Source organism: Oncorhynchus mykiss, chromosome 12 (genome assembly GCF_013265735.2).
Source record: "Oncorhynchus mykiss isolate Arlee chromosome 12, USDA_OmykA_1.1, whole genome shotgun sequence".
NCBI classification, from domain to species: Eukaryota; Metazoa; Chordata; class Actinopteri; order Salmoniformes; family Salmonidae; genus Oncorhynchus; species Oncorhynchus mykiss.
Window position 1 is genome coordinate 60,253,240 of NC_048576.1, and position 19,734 is coordinate 60,272,973.

General features: G+C 45.9%; 1 protein-coding gene across 2 annotated transcripts in view; it reads right to left on the minus strand.

Moving 5' to 3' along the window:
• Window positions 1-19,734, minus strand: part of LOC110538922 (centrosome-associated protein CEP250) — an 82,948-nt gene that overhangs the window by 35,832 nt on the left and 27,382 nt on the right. For both annotated transcript variants that reach the window (XM_036937930.1, XM_021625893.2), the window contains 6 exons: window positions 15,032-15,833; window positions 14,753-14,860; window positions 11,440-14,628; window positions 9,557-9,704; window positions 9,217-9,310; window positions 6,086-6,245 (listed from right to left, as the gene is read on the minus strand). In XM_036937930.1, coding sequence (XP_036793825.1) covers window positions 6,086-6,245; window positions 9,217-9,310; window positions 9,557-9,704; window positions 11,440-14,628; window positions 14,753-14,860; window positions 15,032-15,833 — 4,501 coding nt within the window. The remainder of the gene's footprint in view (window positions 1-6,085; window positions 6,246-9,216; window positions 9,311-9,556; window positions 9,705-11,439; window positions 14,629-14,752; window positions 14,861-15,031; window positions 15,834-19,734) is intronic.

The window sequence follows — 19,734 nt, forward strand, 5'->3', positions numbered from 1 at the left end:
TCAGGGATCCTCGGAGAGAAGAGACAGTCTGGTATCAATAACCATGACAGACTTGAGTTGGGGAGGAGTGAGCACTTTGGGGTAGAGGTCAGGTCAGATGTGAGGAAGAACATATATAACTAAGGTTCTGTCTAGCAACAGGGATGCATTGGCTGTTCGGTTGTGGAGGAGGAGACAGCCTAGGAGAAAGGGTTAAATATCAATGCTTCTGTGAAATGTTTTTTTTTTTGTCAGCTGTAACGGCTGTAACGACCCTTTGGGAAGAATTCAACTTCGTTAAGCTTCTCTAGTGTCCATGAGTTATTCAATCTGAAAAATAAGAACCTAACAGTGGAAACTGAGTTTGGTTTTTTGCACACTGAAATCGCCCACTCCTGGTCAAATGAGGACAAGTGGACCCCACTTGATATCCTGAAACGATTCTCTGGGCCTCTCTCCACTATGCCGACCGTGCTTACTGCACTGACCTTTGGGGAGTCCACAACTACATGCGAGAACTAATTTTACACTTTGACAAACGTGTTCAGTCAGAACAGAAGAAGCATGCTATACCCGAGGAAAGCTCATCTAATCAAACTGGCATTTGAGAGGGATCTTACAAGAATATTTCAGAGAGAATGAAATAATCAATGTTTCATGAGCTGAAATAAAAAATCCTAGAATGTTGTGCACAAATTTGTTTACATCCCTGTTAGTGAGTATTTCTCATTTACCAAGATAATCCATCCACCTGACAGGTGTGGCATATCAAGAAGTTGATTAAACAGAATGATCCTTACACAGGTGAACCTTCTGCTGGGGACAATAAAAGTCCAATCTAAAATGTGCAGTTGTGTCACACAATAAAATGCTCAAATTTTGAGGGAGCACGCAACTGGCATGCTGACTGCAGGAATGTCCACCAGAGCCGTTGCCAGATAATAATGTCATTTTAGTGAATTTGGCAGTACGTCCAACCGGCCTCACAACCGCAGACTACGTGTAACCATGAAAGCCCAGGACCTCCACTTCCGGCTTCTTCACCTGTGGTATCGTCTGAGACCAGCCACCCAGACATGAAGCCATTTTGTGGGAAAAACGTATTTGATTGGCTGGGCCTGGCTCTCCAATGAGTTGGCCCTCAAGTGGTTGGACCTATGCCCTCCCAGGCCCACCCATGGCTGCGCACCTGCCCAGTCATGTTAAATCGATAGATTAGGGCCGAATGTATTTATTTCAATTGACTGATTTCCTTATATGAACAATAACTTAATAAAATCATTAGTTGTTGCATGTTACGTTTATATTTTTGTTCAGTATAGATCCATGGAGAGTTACCGCGGGTCACAAAGAAAACAGGAGCTGCCTCCACTATTCCACCACCATTTCAACTTCAACATTTCAACATAATCAAATCACCTATGGCTAGTCTAATACAGTGACAACTAAAAGATACCAAAAACGATTTGGTGGCTGTCCATTGTACTGATTTCTCTCTGTGTGTGTGTGTGTGTGTGTGTGTGTGTGTGTGTGTGTGTGTGTGTGTGTGTGTGTGTGTGTGTGTGTGTGTGTATACCTGCAAGTAGAAAAAACACTACAGTACCTGTAGAAAAAACATGTTGACTTACCCTACTTGTAGAAAAACACCAATGCAATCCTCCTCTTTCATGTTGCCGAAACAGTCTATAACTCTGTCATATAGTACACACTTTTAGTTTTTGTTGTCCTAGGCTACCTGGCTAAAATGCTTGCTTGCTAGCCTAACTTCCTTTCATGGGCAACGATGAACCCGGCCACCTAGTTAACATTAGCATACTACAAATAGCTACATTTTGAACTTCCATCCTCTCAGGCCAGGGGCACAATGTATGAATTTATAGTTGGTTCAGAATCTCTGTAATAATCATTGGTAAGTACAGAGAATTAAGTAAAACCACAAGTTCAAATCCCTATCTCCATCCATGGCTAATATAGGAAAGGGGCCATTTTAGGTAGATAGCTAGCTACAGGACAAGGACAAAACGAGATGTAACAATTCAAGTTTTTTTTGTTCAATGAAGTTTGGCTTCTGATGTGATTGGTTTGAAGCCAAATCCAAACTGGCTTTCGTTGACACTTTTTTGTGGTGCGCCAGGATGATTCACGACTGACCTCACTCAGTTTTTCAAGAATGCTGATTGGCTATTATTTAAACAATAGAGATACATTCAGCCTTTGAGATGTGAAGGAAATGTATGAATCACAGAGACAAAAGATACATTATTTGGTATGGATTTTTCCCATTTTTTCTTGGTCAATTTTTGCGGAATACAACATGAATACACGCCACTGGCATCAAAGAGGCTGAAGCTCTTCTGAAAAGGTGGAGAAAAATAGTCTAGCTGGTTGGTTGTCAAAATCTTAGTGGCATAGCCAGTGGTGCCATTTCAGCAAAAACCTAGGGTATGGAATGGCAAAATTACTTCCTTAGCCACCAGCCTAAATTTCCAACGACCTTGCTATAGTGTAGGGCTCTGTCCATGTTTCTGGAGATTTTGCGCCAACCTGTCACTTCTTGATCAAAAGCACTCAATGGTCTCAATGGTCTCACTCAATGACACCCCTGGGTAAACCTAGTTTCATCATAGAAATAGATACATTCTATTACGGTTTTCTTGGTAGCCTATTGGTTTCCGTGGTTGTAAATAGAACTGTACATATTGGAAACGTGTTTATGGCAGGCTGGTATTGCTTAATTGATTATGTGGGTAGAATTGTATCCAGAGAAGTGTATTGTGCCATATCACAACGTGTTGCTGTACTCGTGAGCGCCATTATTTTCCAGGTTTGAAGCGGGCCTATATGCCTATTTATTAGGCAAGACAGCTGAGCATGGCTGCATCTCACTGTAGTAGGCTGTAGTTTATGTTTTGGTTATTTGGATCTCCATTCACCTTTTTGTTTGTGTTTACTGTTAATGTAACTAGCCTAAATGTAGATTGTGTCCTGCCTTTATCAATCTGATATTTAGTTTACTGTTAATGTAACTAGCTTAAATGTAGATTGTGTCCTGCCTTTATCAATCTGATATTTAGTGTACTGTTAATGTAACTAGCCTAAATGTAGATTGTGTCCTGCCTTTATCAATCTGATATTTAGTTTACTAGGCCTACTTGGTATCGCTGTTTTGTTATGTTCCTATTCATTTGTTCGCATTCACAGTTGTGTCGTTATTCTAAGACAAACTGATATTCAGTGTTTTTGTTTGCATGCATGAATAGCTAGGCTACTACTTTCCGCATTTAGTTTTCATTATTTTGGTAAGACAGGTGTGTGTATGGCTGCATTCACAAAGGCTGTTTGTTATAGGGGAATTCATCTATCTTCATTACCAAAACGGCATTGCTTTACTGCGTAGGGCGCTGTTTATTGTGCTAATACAGTGCAGCGGATATAGGCTACAGATTTTGCCCAGCGTGTCCCTTCAAAAGCACTCAATCAATGGTCTCGGAGTCTCTGCATTTGAACTTTATGTTTATTGTGGTATAGCGTGATAGTATAGCGTGAAATAAGCAGAATTCAATACACAGTGCCTTCGGAAAGTATTCAGATCCCTTGACTTTTTCCACATTTTTGGTAGGTTACAGCCTTATTCTAAAATTGAATTAAATATGACATTTACAAGTATTCAGAACATTTACCCAGTACTTTGTTGAACCACCTTTGGCAGCGATTACAGCCTTGAGTCTTCTTGGGTATGACGCTAAAAGCTTGGCACACCTGTATTTGGGGAGTTTCTTCCATTCTACTCTGCAGATCCTCTCTAGAACTGTTAGTTTGGATGGGGAGCATTGCTGTACAGCTATTTTCAGGTCTCCTCAGAGATGTTCGATCTGGTTCAAGTCCGGGCTCTGGTTGGGCCACTCAAGGACATTCAGAAACTTGTCCCGAAGCCACTCCTGCATTGTCTTGGCTGTGAGCTTAGGTTCGCTGTCCTGTTGGAGGGTAAACCTTTGACCCAGGCTGAGGTCCTGAGCACTCTGGAGCAGGTTTTCATCAAGGATCACTCTGTGCTTTGCTCCGTTTATATTTTCCTGACTAGTCTCCCAGTCCCTGCAGCTGAAAAACATCCCCACAGCATGATGCTGCTGCCGCCACCATTCTCATCTGTAGGATGGTGCCAGGTTTCCTCTAGATGTGACTGACACTTTGTATTCAGGCCAAAGAGTTCAAACTTGATTTCATCAGACCAGAGAATCTTGTTTCTCATGGTCTGAGTGTCTTTAGGTGCCTTTTGGCAAACTCCAAGTGGGTTTCATGTGCCTTTTACTGTGGATTGGCTTCCGTCTGGCTACTCTACCATAAAGGCCTGATTGGTGGAGTGCTGCAGAGTTGGTTGTCCTTCTGGAAGGAAGGTTCTTCCATCTCCATAGAGGAACTCTAGAGCTTGGTCATAGTGGCCATTGGGTTCTTGGTCACCTCCCTGACCAAGGCCTTTCTTCCCCGACTGCCCAGTTTGGCTGGGAAGCCAGCTCTAGGAAGTCTTGGTGGTTCCAAAGTTCTTCCATTTAAGAATTATGTAGGCCACTGTGTTCTTGGGGACCTTCAATGCTGCAGAAATGTTTTGGTTATCATTCTCCAGATCTGTGCCTCGACACAATCCTGTCTCGGAGCTCTACAGACAATTTCTTAGAACTCATGGCTTGGTTTTTGCTCTGACATGCACTGTCAACTGTGGGACCTTATATAGACAGGTCGTATTGCCTTTCCAAATCATGTCCAATCAATTGAATTTACAACAGGTGGACTCCAATCTAGTTGTAGAAACAGCTCAAGGATGATCAACGGAAGCAGGATGCACCTGAGCTCAATTTCGAGAACCTGTTTTCGGTTTGTTATTATGGGGTATTGTGTGTAGATTGCTGAGTTTTAAAAAACAAACATTTTAGAATAAAGCTGTAACAAAATGTTGAATAAGTCAAGGGGTCTGAATACTTTCTGAAGTCACTGTATATGCCATATCTCACAGTCGATTGGGGTTACCTGAAAAAAAAACATGTTCACTGTGATAGTATGTCTATTTTTTCATAGATCTGTGTTATTCCACAAAGTTATATCTAGAGCATTGTAGTGCTGCAGTGAGGCGGAGGGGCGCAGCTGGGACATAGCTCTACTTAGCTCTAATAGAGTGAGAGAGCTGTGCACTGTGACAGCCAGTCCAAAACTGAGTCAGAGGTTTAGGTACTTTGACAAATCTCAAAAATGTGCTGTTCCCCTTTAATCTACCAATGAATCATCAATCATCTACCAATCATCATCAGCACCTTCCCCCACTTGTCTTGTGCACCTCTGTTGTATCGGTCTGACGTTTTGGCAATAAAGAGATTGTGTTTGTAAGTCTTATTGGGATAGTTTTCCACGCAAGTGCAACACACATCTACCATTGATTTGAAGGTTGTAGTCTTTCTTCTTCTCGGTGAAGCCATTAGCTAGCTATATATGGCAAGCTAACTGCGTCCTTTGCTAGTTAGCTAGCTGGAAGGTAGGGCAGATAGTTTTTTTTCTCTTTGAGGCCAGTGGGAATAGGTGAATCTGAAACCACTCAATTGCCCCTACCAACTCACTCGGAGGATCTTCCGTTGTCACGTGTTGCTGACCAAACTCAAAGGGTGACTTCCAGAGGGTGGTGAGAGGACCAATAAACCCATCAACTTCAGGATTTTCCACTTTTAAATAGTAAAACAAGCATGAAAATCGAATTATCAAGATGAATTACTACATCCATTGAATTACTCAAATAATTGTAGCTGTTCACAAAGATGATGATTGGGAATTGTTGTATTTTACTTCCCTATTGGAATTGTCTTTTTGGGCCCGACTTAAGTTAAACTGCAACACCAAAGCTGGCTTGTAGGTACAGTCGAAAGCATGCTTCGAGACCGGAACCCTGGGGCCAATGAGCCTCCTGTTGCCAGCTCACTTCACGGCAAATTTTTTCCTGTCAGACCCGGTATTCGAACTCAACCCAGGTCTGCCAAATCAACCCAGGTCTGGTGGTCATTGGTCTAAATTGGCACACTGGGTGAGTACATGCAGTGTACTATATGGGTGTCTGATGGTGTCTTGCCTGCTTGTGGATGCTGAGCACCTGGTTCTCCCTCTGGCACTGTAGCAGGGCCTGTCTCTCGGCCTCCAGGGCCTGATTCTGCTGGGCGCACTCCAGACACTTCTGGGAGTACTGGCCCGACAACACCTCCAGCTCCCTGTGCAGAGACCGCAGCTCAACCCTGGACGATGGGGCAAAGGGGAAAGTCGGCAGTTATACAAAGGTGCATGTACTTTGCATTGAAACATACATGTAACACACACAGTGCATGCATGCACACACACACTTTAAAAAAGCCAGGTGCATGAATACAAAAAACACCCAGATAAGAAAGAGACATACAGTCTCAGTCAAACGTTTGGACACAGCTACTCATTCCAGGGTTTTTCTTTATTTTTACTATTTTCTACAATGTAGAATAATAGTGAAGACATCAAAACGATTAAATAACACATATGGAATCACGTAGTAACCAAAAAAAATCTAATTTATATTTGAGATTCTTCAAAGTATTCACCCTTTGCCTTGATGACAGCTTTGCACACACTCATATACACTGTGGCAGTGTCCGAATAACCATACTTGCGTTCTAAATAGTAGGCATTTTGGGTATGCAAACAATTAAAAGTTTTATAGTATGTTAAATTTGGAAAATGTAGTGCTTTAAATGCCAGGATGTCATACTCATTTCAGCTTCTCATCTAGTAGAATTCCCTGTACACTATTAAGGAAGAGAATTGTCTTTAGAAACGTGTGTTTGACAACAGCTGATAATCAGCTGAGGAGACACACTGTACCAAAATTAATGAATGGTGGGAATCAACGCAATTGTGCATTAGATGATGGATTCTCAGTAGGATGAGCCTAGTATGATGATGATTGTTGCTTGCTGTATTTGTTTTTAGTAAACAGTGCGTTCTAGTATGCAGTTTAAGTTTATTTATTTTTTTATTTTACCTTTATTTAACCAGGTAGGCAAGTTGAGAACAAGTTCTCATTTACAATTGCGACCTGGCCAAGATAAAGCAAAGCAGTTCGACAGATACAACAACACAGAGTTACACATGGAGTAAAACAAACATACAGTCAATAATAAAGTATAAACAAGTCTATATACAATGTGAGCAAATGAGGTGAGAAGGGAGGTAAAGGCAAAAAAAGGCCTTGGTGGCAAGGTAAATACAATATAGCAAGTAAAACACTGGAATGGTAGTTTTGCAATGGAAGAATGTGCAAAGTAGAAATAAAAATAATGGGGTGCAAAGGAGCAAAATAAATAAATAAATTAAATACAGTTGGGAAAGAGGTAGTTGATAGGGCTAAATTATATGTGGGCTATGTACAGGTGCAGTAATCTGTGAGCTGCTCTGACAGTTGGTGCTTAAAGCTAGTGAGGGAGATAAGTGTTTCCAGTTTCAGAGATTTTTGTAGTTCGTTCCAGTCATTGGCAGCAGAGAACTGGAAAGAGAGGCGGCCAAAGAAAGAATTGGTTTTGGGGGTGACTAGAGAGATATACCTGCTGGAGCGTGTGCTACAGGTGGGAGATGCTATGGTGACCAGCGAGCTGAGATAAGGGGGGACTTTACCTAGCAGGGTCTTGTAGATGACATGGAGCCAGTGGGTTTGGCGACGAGTATGAAGCGAGGGCCAGCCAACGAGAGCGTACAGGTCGCAATGGTGGGTAGTGTATGGGGCTTTGGTGACAAAACGGATTGCACTGTGATAGACTGCATCCAGTTTGTTGAGTAGGGTATTGGAGGCTATTTTGTAAATTACATCGCCAAAGTCGAGGATTGGTAGGATGGTCAGTTTTACAAGGGTATGTTTGGCAGCATGAGTGAAGGATGCTTTGTTGCGAAATAGGAAGCCAATTCTAGATTTAACTTTGGATTGGAGATGTTTGATATGGGTCTGGAAGGAGAGTTTACAGTCTAACCAGACACCTAAGTATTTGTAGTTGTCCACGTATTCTAAGTCAGAGCCGTCCAGAGTAGTGATGTTGGACAGGCGGGTAGGTGCAGGTAGTGATCGGTTGAAGAGCATGCATTTAGTTTTACTTGTATTTAAGAGCAGTTGGAGGCCACGGAAGGAGAGTTGTATGGCATTGAAGCTTGCCTGGAGGGTTGTTAACACAGTGTCCAAAGAAGGGCCGGAAGTATACAGAATGGTGTCGTCTGCGTAGAGGTGGATCAGAGACTCACCAGCAGCAAGAGCGACCTCATTGATGTATACAGAGAAGAGAGTCGGTCCAAGAATTGAACCCTGTGGCACCCCCATAGAGACTGCCAGAGGTCCGGACAACAGACCCTCAGATTTGACACACTGAACTCTATCAGAGAAGTAGTTGGTGAACCAGGCGAGGCAATCATTTGAGAAACCAAGGCTGTTGAGTCTGCCGATGAGGATGTGGTGATTGACAGAGTCGAAAGCCTTGGCCAGATCAATGAATACGGCTGCACAGTAATGTTTCTTATCGATGGCGGTTAAGATATCGTTTAGGACCTTGAGCGTGGCTGAGGTGCACCCATGACCAGCTCTGAAACCAGATTGCATAGCAGAGAAGGTATGGTGAGATTCAAAATGGTCGGTAATCTGTTTGTTGACTTGGCTTTCGAAGACCTTAGAAAGGCATGGTAGGATAGATATAGGTCTGTAGCAGTTTGGGTCAAGAGTGTCCCCCCCTTTGAAGAGGGGGATGACCGCAGCTGCTTTCCAATCTTTGGGAATCTCAGACGACACGAAAGAGAGGTTGAACAGGCTAGTAATAGGGGTGGCAACAATTTCGGCAGATAATTTTAGAAAGAAAGGGTCCAGATTGTCTAGCCCGGCTGATTTGTAGGGGTCCAGATTTTGCAGCTCTTTCAGAACATCAGCTGAATGGATTTGGGAGAAGGAGAAATGGGGAAGGCTTGGGCGAGTTGCTGTTGGGGGTGCAGTGCTGTTGACAGGGGTAGGAGTAGCCAGGTGGAAAGCATGGCCAGCAGTAGAAAAATGCTTATTGAAATTTTCAATTATGGTGGATTTATCAGTGGTGACAGTGTTTCCTATCTTCAGTGCAGTGGGCAGCTGGGAGGAGGTGTTCTTATTCTCCATTATTCTCCAAGTAAGTAGTAGGCAAGCCAGATTTATTTTCCACACACATAGTCACTCACTCATACTGGGAGGGAAGATCCGTGATGTCAGAGCTCCCTCCACTCTGACTCCTCTCCAGCTCCTCCCGATGAGCATTCCTGATTGCCTCGATCGCTACACACAGGCCACAAACACAGGAAGTGAACAGACATGTTGCCACATGCTGCCCCCCCCCCCCCCCCCCCCCCACCATCCCACTTCAACGGGCATGTTCAGCAGGACACAACGTTGTGAAACATTCAGATGGAAATATGCTAAGTGGAACAAACATGCCACTCTAAGGAATCGTGTCGGCTCTATTAATTTGAGTCAGCAACTTTCAACCATGTTTGGCTACAGAACATGGGACAGATGTTTTACCTGCGACAGTGGCGGCTGTCTCCTCCTCCAGTAGGCAGTCTCTCTCCTGCAGGAGCGTGGCCACTTCCCTCTGGTGCTGCCGTTGCAGATCCCCCACCAGCTTCTGGTGTACCTCCTCCATGGCAGTGAAGCCACGCTCACAGGAAACCTGCAGGGTATGAATTTCACACTTACATGTGTATACTTTTTAACACCTGCTTTTATGGAGTATTTGGTATGATGTTGGTAGTGATGAATATCAAAGCATTAGCATTTACAGTGCCTTTAGAAAGTATTGACTTGACTTTTTCCAGATTGTGTTACATTACAGCCTTATTCTAAAAGTGATTTAAATATATTTAAAAAATATCCGCCATCTACACACAATACCCCATCATGACAAAGGGAAAACAGGTTTGTAGAAATTATTGCTAATTTATTACAAATAAAAAACAGAAATACCTTGATTACATACGTTTTCAGACCCAGACTCGAAATTGAGCTCAGGTGCATCCTGTTTCCATAGATCATTCTTGAGATGTTTCTACAACTTGATTAGAGTCCACCTGTGGTAAATTCAATTGATTGGACATGATTTGGAAAGGCACATACATACCTGTCTATATAAGGTCCCACAGTTGTCAGAGCAATAACCAAGCCATGAGATCAAAGGAATTGTCCGTAGAGCTCCGAGACAGGATTGTGTTGAAGGACATATCTGGGGAAGGTTATCAAAAAATGTCTGCAGCATTGAAGGTTCCCAAGAACACAGTGGCCTCCATAATTCTTAAATAGAAGAAGTTTGGAAACACCAACATTCTTCCCAGAGCTGGCTGCCCAGCCAAACTGAGCAATCGGGGGAGAAGGGCCTTGGTCAGGGAGGTGACCAAGAACCCGGTTGTCACTCTGGAGCTCTGTCAGAGTTCCTCTGTGGAGATGGGAGAACCTTCCAGAAGGACAACCATCTCTGCAGCATGCCACCAATCAGGTCATTATGGTAGTGGCCAGACGGAAGCCACTTCTCAGTAAAATACAAAGATACATAAAGGCTCTCAGACCATGAGAAACAAGATTCTCTGGTCTGATGAAACCAAGATTGAACCCTTTGGCCTGAATGCCAAGCGTCATGTCTGGAAGAAAGCTGGCATCATCCCTACGGTGAAGCATTGTGTTGGCAGCATCATGCTGTGGGGATGTTTTTCAGCAGCAGGGACTGGGAGACTAGTCAGGACTGAGGGAAAGATGAACACAGCAAAGTACAGAGATCCTTGATGAAAACCTGCTCCAGAGTGCTCAGGACCTCAGACTGGGGTGGACGTTCACCTTCCAACAGGACAACTACCCTAAGCACACAGCCAAGACAATGCAGGAGTGGCTTCGGGACAAGTCTCTGAATGTACTTGAGTGGCCCAGCAAGAGCCCGGACTTGAACCCGATTGAACATCTCTGGAGAGATGTGAAAATAGCTGTGCAGTAACGCTACCCATCCAACCTGACAGAGTTTGGGAGGATCTGCAAATAAAAATGGAAGAAACTCCCCAAATACAGGTGTGCCAAGCTTGTAGCGTCATACCCAAGAAGACTCAATGCTGAAATCACTGCCGAAGTACTTCAACAAAGTACTCAGTAAAGGGTCTGAATACTTATGTAAATGTCATATTTCAGTTTACATTTTTAATAATTTTTATTTGCAAAAATTCTAAAAAACAGTTTTTGATTTGTTGTTATGGGGTATTGTGTGTAGATTGATGAGGGGAAAAAACTATTTAATACATTTTAGAATAATGCTGTAATGTAACACAATGTGGAAAAAGTCATGGGTCTGAATACTTTCCAAAGGCACTGTACATAAATCAATGTGTTTGTGTAAACGTATTGGGTATTTGAGTGGGGCTGTGGTGTACCTTGATGTTTTCAAGGTCTCTCTGATAAGCTTCCTTCATGGCAACTTCATCCCCTTCCAGATTCCGTCTCCCCGCCTCATCTTTCATGGTGTTTACCTGCGTCTCAAGCACATGGATTCGTTTCTTCATTGTTTCCATAGACACCATGTCTAATTTGCAGGCTCCATCCAGATTAAGTTTATCTGCCGGCAGGGTGGAATCCAAGGTGAAGTCTGGGTAGAAGGTGGCTTTTTCGGGAGTAGTGTTAGGGGTGGTCTGTGATGAGCGGGACTCGTGTTGTGCATCTGTTGCAACACAGGCAGACTGAGCATGGTGGCTGTGCAGACGTATCATTTCCTCCTCGTGGATCTTCTGGAGCTCCTGCATCTTCCCTTGGAACTCCTCCTCCAGCTTCTGCACCTGCTCCTCGTGGCGATCCTCGATGCTCTCGATATCAGCTAGGAGTACACCCACCTTACGCCGGGTCTCGCTCTCTGCTGCGGCCCTCCCTTGCTCCACCTGCTCCAGCTTCTCCTTGAGGGCCTGGCTGTCCTCCTGCAGTCGCGACAGGGCGTGGCTAAAAGTGCGGCGGTCCCTGCTGAGCATGGCCTCTTGCTCCTGACACAGCGCCCCTAGGCTGTCGAATGCCCCCTTGCACTGCTGCAGTTCCTGTTCGTGATCCAGCTGCAGGCGGCATGCCACGTAGGTCACCTGGGACTGCACCAGCACCTCCGGCCAGTACAGGGTCAAGTCCAGGGTTCCAACAGAGTCCGGGTCATCCAACCAGCGTCTACCTTTCGCCGCACTACTCTCCCCCTTTGAGCCACTGCTGCTGGGGATCTCCTGACAGAGTTGATGCAAGACCTTGGCCCTTTTCCTCAGCTGGACTGCAAGTCTTTCTGTCCAGTCATGTTTTTTCTCTGTCTTGTCCCCACTCCAGACTGATTGGATCCTCTCCAGCAGGTTGTCTGTGAGGCCTCTGGACTTCAACTGGACCTGTTCCTCATAAGGAGCCAGCTCTGGAGGACTGACATCAGCCAGACCCCTGGCCTGACCAGAGCTCAGATTGTTATCCCCAGCGCCGCCACACTGTTCCTCTGACTGAGAGCTCCGCCACAGCTGCTCCCTGGTCGGGTTGTCAGAGTGCAGTTCTTCTTGTATCGGCTCTCCCTGGTAGCGATGCTGTAAGGTTAGAGAGATGTAAGCTAACTCTGCTCTGGCGCAGACCCTGCCAATGGCACTCTCCTCCGACTCAGTGTCGCCACCTACTGGTTCCCTACAATCCATTCCGAGGGCCATCCTTTTCAAAAGCACGTTGGCATACATGTGTGCTGAGTCACCTTCGTCTCCACCAAGGAGGGCTTCATTCTGGCAAAATAATGTATCTTGGCTCTGCATTGCCGACGCCATCTTCTCCAACGTAGACGCTTCCAGTTCTAAAGCTCTACCCAATGTTTCCATTCCAGCTTCCTCTCCTTCTGGGCATGACATTGGGGCATATGTGCCTTTGCTCATTTGCTCAACCTTGTCCTCTGATAGTGTCTTGTCATCAATCAAGTCTTCCTCCTCCCTCTGAGCTCGGTGGCACTCGTGCCATTGCTCATCGGCAATTATTCCTCCTTGCCTGAGGCAGGCGGCAGCAGTGACCAGCTGCATCTCCAGGGCACAGAGCTCGGCTTCTAGGTCAGGATTGCTACCTTCACCAGGGTTCCTCCTCAGCAGGGCTTGGATCCTCTCTCTGCAGGCCTGCACACTGGCCAGGGCCGCCTGACACTGCCCACCCAGCACCCTGGTTCGGCCCTCTGTTTCCAGGGCGAAGCGCCTGCTCTGCTTGGCCTGGTTGTGAAGAAAGAGGCTAAGCCGCTGGGTAGCGGCCCGGCTCTGGGTGAGCTGGGAGAGGACGTGGGGGTCGGTGGCTGCACTGCTGCACCACTGACCTTGTGGCTCCTCCAGCCTCTGGGTGATGTCTCTCAATTTCTCCTCTGTCACATACAGCTTGGTCTCCAGGACCTGGATCACTGACATGAACCTGTCCGGATCATCTCCAGCCGTAACGATGTACTGGTAGGCCGGGTCGACAGAACATGAGCCAGGTCCGGAGTGGCTTATGGCAGGGACGCTGCTGCCATTTGTCTGTCCTCCGTCTGTATTGTAGGAGTGGTGGATGGTCTGGGTTTCCCGTGAATTCAGACCGCTGGATTTGATATTCAGTCTGTTGTCAGTCACTTTGAAGAGAGGAAGAGAGGAACAACAGGTGCATGCTTCCTTCACCTCACTCAGTTTCAGCTCCGTCTCTTCCAGGCTGCTCCCAAGGGCGGCCATCTTAACCAAGGCTTCACTCAGCTCCCGCTCCTTCCTGTCCAGCAGCCTCTTGTAGTCCTCCCTGGCATCGCTGGCTGCCACCTCCCTCTCCTGCGCCTGTCCCAGGGCCCGCTGTAGCTCCTCTGAAACACTCTCGTAGGAGTGCTCCAGGTTGTAGTAGTCAGTCTCCTCCGTCTGTAGGCGTCTCTGCAGCTGAACCACCTCCCCGTCTGCCTCGGCCAGTTGGTTCTGCAGCTCTTGGCAGCGTCTCTCCAGCTGCTCCCCCTCCCCCTGTAGCCTCCCTATAGCCGCCAGCGTGCGGGCCAACTCCTCCTGCAGCTGCTGCTGAGCCTCCGCCACCTCTCCTTCCCTGGCCCACGGCTGACCCTGCCCCTTCCACAATGTCTCCGCTTGCTGCTCAGCCTTTTGCAGCTGCTCCTGCAGGTCCTGTGTCCGGCGCTCCGCCTGGGCCAGGTTGGCCCCCAGGCTTCTGCGTTCCCTGTCCTGGCTCTCCTGCAGGAGGCCCAGGTGCTTCTGCAGGCGCACCTCCTTCTCGGCCTGTGCCTCCTCTTTTGCTCTCATCTGGGCTGACACCTCTTGTAGTCGCTGGCGCAAACATTCCAACTCCTGCCGGTGTTCGTGCTCCCCCTCCTCCCGCTGCTTCCGAGCGCTCTGACGCTCCTGCTGCAGCTCAGAGCGTGCCAAGGCTGCAGCCTCCCCTGCGCTTAACGCCCGCGCCTGCAAGGCGATGAACTCGGCCCTCCGCTGCAGTTCAGCCTCACGCGCCTCCTCCTGGCTCCTCCTCTGTGCCTCCAGCTCGAAGCGCAGGTCCTGGTTCAGCTTCTGAAGACGCTGCCACGCGCATGACTGTGCGGAGGAGAACTGGTTGAAGGATGTGGGTAGGCCATTCTAAAAGAGATTGATGGGAGATTTGGTTCCATTGTTACAAGGAAACTAAACCAAGCGTACCTTAAGTATTATAAAGTATTTGACTTGTGTATTTGACCCAATTCAGCTACAGGTATGGTCTGACCTGTAGTAGGTGGTTCTCCCTGGTGCGTTCCCTCTCCTGCTGCAGCTGTTGCTGCAGACTGATGTTCACCTGCTGGAGTCTGGACAACTCTCTCTGGGTCTGCTCCAGCTGAGGGCACACACACAGAAACATGCTGAAACACACACACACACACACACACACACACACACACACACTCAAATGCATCCTTGAACACACACATACATACACTCACAAACAAGCCACAGTAACTTAAATCACACTCCTAACACACCGTTACACACACATACTCTAGCTCACCTCTTCAGTCTGCTGTTCATAGGACTGCTGCTCCGTCTCTTCTTTGGTTTTGTCAGAGTTATTGATGGGAACCCACCTCTCCTCTCTCAGCGGTGTGGAAGCCACTTGCTGTTCTATCACCACCTCCACCCGTACACCGGCAGTGCCATCACAAGGGGTGGGGCTAGGAGTGTTGCCAAAGCCATCACCAAGGGCAACGCTAGGGACATCACTAGGGGTGTGGCCAGTGACATCGTCATCGCCGCAACCAATGGGCAGCTCTGGTGTAGAAGAGGTGGAGCTGTTGTCCACCTCAGAAATTGTCCTTTTTTCAAAAACCTTATTTTGAGCATGAACTAGTGTTGTGGATGTTGTGGGTGTTTTGGTCCCAGCAACACTTCTTTCCTCTAGGGGTGTGGCCGTGAATGGAGCCTGGGGTAGCATGGTTGGACCTGCCCCCCTTTGTAGCACCTCCACCTCTTGTGAAGCTACAGTGTCCCTGAGGCACTGAGAAGAGTACGAGGAGGAGCAGGAGTTAGAGGCAACCAGAGAGGAGGCAGAGGAGACTGGCGATGGGCTGCCGCCGTCAGCGGTGTCCCATCCTACCACAGGACGCGACTGTCCACTGGGCTCCGCCTCCTTCTCTACTCCCTGGTGGTGCTGTTGGTGGCTAAAATCAGCCCAGTCAAAGGTTTTGTAGCGTCCTTCCCGGCGACGCTCGCGGACACTACGGTTCTTCCTCTGATCTGGATCCACATCTTCCTCTGCAGAGCGTGTCTCCATAGGGCCCAGCGCTGGTGGCTCCTTCTGCTGTGGAAGAGAACTGGAGGACAGAAGAGAAGGCAAAGGCATGGTCAACTGTTGTTAAATGACAACATAACAGTTTACGTAAGCTTTCTCATCACCTAGCCACGACAAAGGGACCAAGTCAACTGTTACAATCTACATAGGGTATGCCAGAACTACTTCACATTTACATTTTAGTCATTTAGCAGATGCTCTTAACCCTAATTTCTCCTGTAAATTGCTCTGGATAATTGCCTTGCTCAATGGCACAGACAGACTCTTAAACGCAAGGCTATCTGCCACCCAAAATACTGGGTTGATTTCGTTTTCTAGGCACAATGGAAACAATGGAATGTCCAAAAGTGCAAACTCCAAACTGAGTCAAGTGCACATCAAACTCTACATATTTTATTTGACCCAGGTCTGGTGTGTGTACACAGATACAGAAATACAGGTAACACTTTACTTGACACCCAGCGTCATAACATGTTATGACACAGTCATAACCATGTCATATGTCATAACAGCTGACATAACTTGTTATGACATAACTTAACCTGTTATAATATGGTCATAACACTGTCATGACACATATATTTAGACCTGTTGTGGCATATATTGCGTTATTTTACGGCTGGTTATGACACCTACATAAGAGTGTCAAAAACCACAAAATCACCATGCAAGGCTATGCCTTCCATTACACCATAGCCTACATGTCAAAAGTATATTTATGATGTATACTTTTTTTTTTTTTTAAAAGACCATATTAAATTATCATTGTAATTTTGCACACATTGATGTGCACTAACCCCAATGCTCTGTTACATGACTTATATGATTATGATGGTCATAATTCTGCTTCACAATGTCATAAAGTGTCTTTTTTTTGTCCAAGTAAAGTGACACTGGATGGTCATAATGCTTCATGACAGTGTCATTTTATTTAAAATATGATGAAAAAACATGACTCTAAAGAATTCACTTCTGCGAACAGGCCTTTCTAATTGACCTGGCCTGGGTATCCTGGAATGACATTGACCTCATCCCGTCAGTAGAGGATGCCTGTTTATTATTTAAAAGTGCCTTCTTCACCATCTTAAACAAGCATGCTCCATTAAAAAAATGTTGAACTAGGAATAGATATAGCCCTTGGTTTACTCCAGACCTGTCTGCCCTTGACCAGCACAAAAACATCCTGTGGCATTCTGCATTAGCATCGAATATCCCCCATGATATGCAACTTTTTAGGGAAGTTAGGAACCAATATACACAGGCAGTTAGGAAAGCTAAGGCTAGCTTTTTCAAACAGAAATTTGCATCCTGTAGTACAAACTCAAAAAAGTTCTGGGACATTGTAAAGTCCATGGAGAATAAGAGCACCTCCTCCCAGCTGCCCACTGCACTGAGGCTAGGAAACACTGTCATCACCGATAAATCCACAAAAATTAAGAATTTCAATAAGCATTTTTCTACGGCTGGCCATGCTTTCCACCTGGCCCTTTCCACCTGACCCCTACCCCGGTCAACAGCCCTGAGCTCCCCACAGCAACTCGCCCAAACCTCCCCCACTTCTCCTTCACCCAAATCCAGATAGCTGATGTTCTGAAAGAACTACAAAATCTGGACCTCTACAAATCAGCCGGGCTAGACAATCTGGACCCTCTCTTTCTAAAATTATCTGCCGAAATTGTTGCAACCCCTATAACTAGCCTAATCAACCTCTCTTTCGTATCGTCTGAGATTCCCATAGATTGGAAAGCTGCCGCGGTCATCCCCCTCTTCAAAGGGGGAGGCACTCTAGACCTTAACTGCTACAGACCTATATCTATTCTACCCTGCCTTTCTAAAGTCTTTAAAAGACAAGTTAACAAACAGATTACCGATCATTTCGAATCTCACCCTACCTTCTCCGCTATGCAATCTGGTTTCACTGCTGGTCATGGGTACCTCAGCCAAGCTCAAGGTCCTAAACAATATCATAACCGCCATCGATAAGAGACATTACTGTGCAGCCGTATTCATCGACCTGGCTAAGGCTTTCGACTCTGTCAATCACAACATTCTTATTGGCAGATTCAACAGCCTTGGTTTCTCAAATGACTGCCTCACTTGGTTCACCAACTACTTCTCCGATAGAGTTCAGTATGTCAAATCGGAGGGCCTGTTGTCCGGACCTCTGGCAGTCTCTTTGGGGGTGCCACAGGGTTCAATTCTCAGGCCAACTCTCTTCTCTGTATACATCAATGATGTCGCTCTCGCTGCTGGTGATTCTTTGATCCACCTCTATGCAGACGACACCATTCTGTATACCTCTGGCCCTTCGTTGGACACTGTGTTAACTAACCTCCAGATGAGCTTCAATGTCATACAACTCTCCTTCCGTGGCCTCCAACTGCTCTTAAATGCAAGTAAAAATAAATGCATGCTCTTCAACCGATCGCTGCCCGCACCTGCCCGCCCGTCCAGCATCACTACTCTGGACGGTTCTGACTTAGAATATGTGGACAACTACAAATACCTAGGTGTCTGGTTAGACTGTAAACTCTCCTTCCAGACTCACATTAAACATCTCCGATCCAAAATTAAATCTAGAATCGGCTTCCTATTTCGCAACAAAGCATTCTTCACTCATGCTGCCAAACATACCCTCGTAAAACTGGCCATCCTACCGATCCTTGACTTCGGCGATGTCATTTACAAAATAGCCTCCAACACTCTAGTCAACAAATTGGATGCAGTCTATCACAGTCCCATCCGTTTTGTCACCAAAGCCACATATACTACCCACAACTGCGACCTGTATGATCTCCATAGCTGGCCCTCGCTTCATACTCGTCGCCAAACCCACTGGCTCCAGGTCATCTACCAGTCTCTGCTAGGTAAAGCCCCACCTTATCTCAGCTCACTGGTCACCATAGCAGCACCCACCTGTAGCACGCACTCCAGCAGGTATATCTCACTGGTCACCCCCAAAGCCAATTCTTCCTTTGGCCGCCTCTCCTTCCAGTTCTCTGCTGCCAATGACTGGAACGAACTGCAAAAATCACTGAAGCTGGAGACTCTTACCTCCCTCACTAGCTTTAAGCACTAGCTGTCAGAGCAGCTCACAGATCACTACACCTCATCTGTAAATAGCCCATCCAATCTACCTCATCCCCATACTGTATTTATTTATCTTGCTCCTTTGCACCCCAGTATCTCAACTTGCACATTCATCTTCTGCACATCCTACAATTCCAGTGTTTAATTCCTATATTTTAATTACTTTGCCACCATGGCCTATTTATTGCCTTACCTCTCTTATCTTACCTCATTTGCACATGCTGTATATAGATTTTTCTACTGTATTATTGATTGTATGTTTGTTTATTCCATGTGTTGTTGTGTCAAACTGCTTTGCTTTCGCAGTTGCAACTGAGAACTTGTTCTCAACTAGCCTACCTGGTTAAATAAAGGTGAAATAAAATAACAATAAAAACTACAACAACAAGGATTTAATAATTTTTGGGTAGGAATAGATGTCGGTTTTGACACTCTTATGTAGGTGTCATAATCAGCCATAAAATAACACAATATATGTCACAACAGGTGTAAATATGTGGGTCATGACAGTGTTATGACCATATAATGACAGGTTATGACAGGTTTAGTCAGCTGTTATCACATTATGACATAGTTTTGACAGTGTTATAATGTGTTATGACACTGGGTGTCAAGTAAAGTGTTACCCAAATACATTTAAAGGTCAAGGGTCACGAGGCCCAAGGATTCAACCTGGCTCTGAGAGTGGACAGTTCCAGCAGCAGCAGGTTTTTCCTAAAGAGTAGCATGGAAGACATAGGACAAAGTAGGAAAGAAGAGCCATCGGACTTTGTGTTTCATAACAAGCGCATATCAGGGGATTGAAGTGTTCAGTGCTGGATGCCATTTTGATT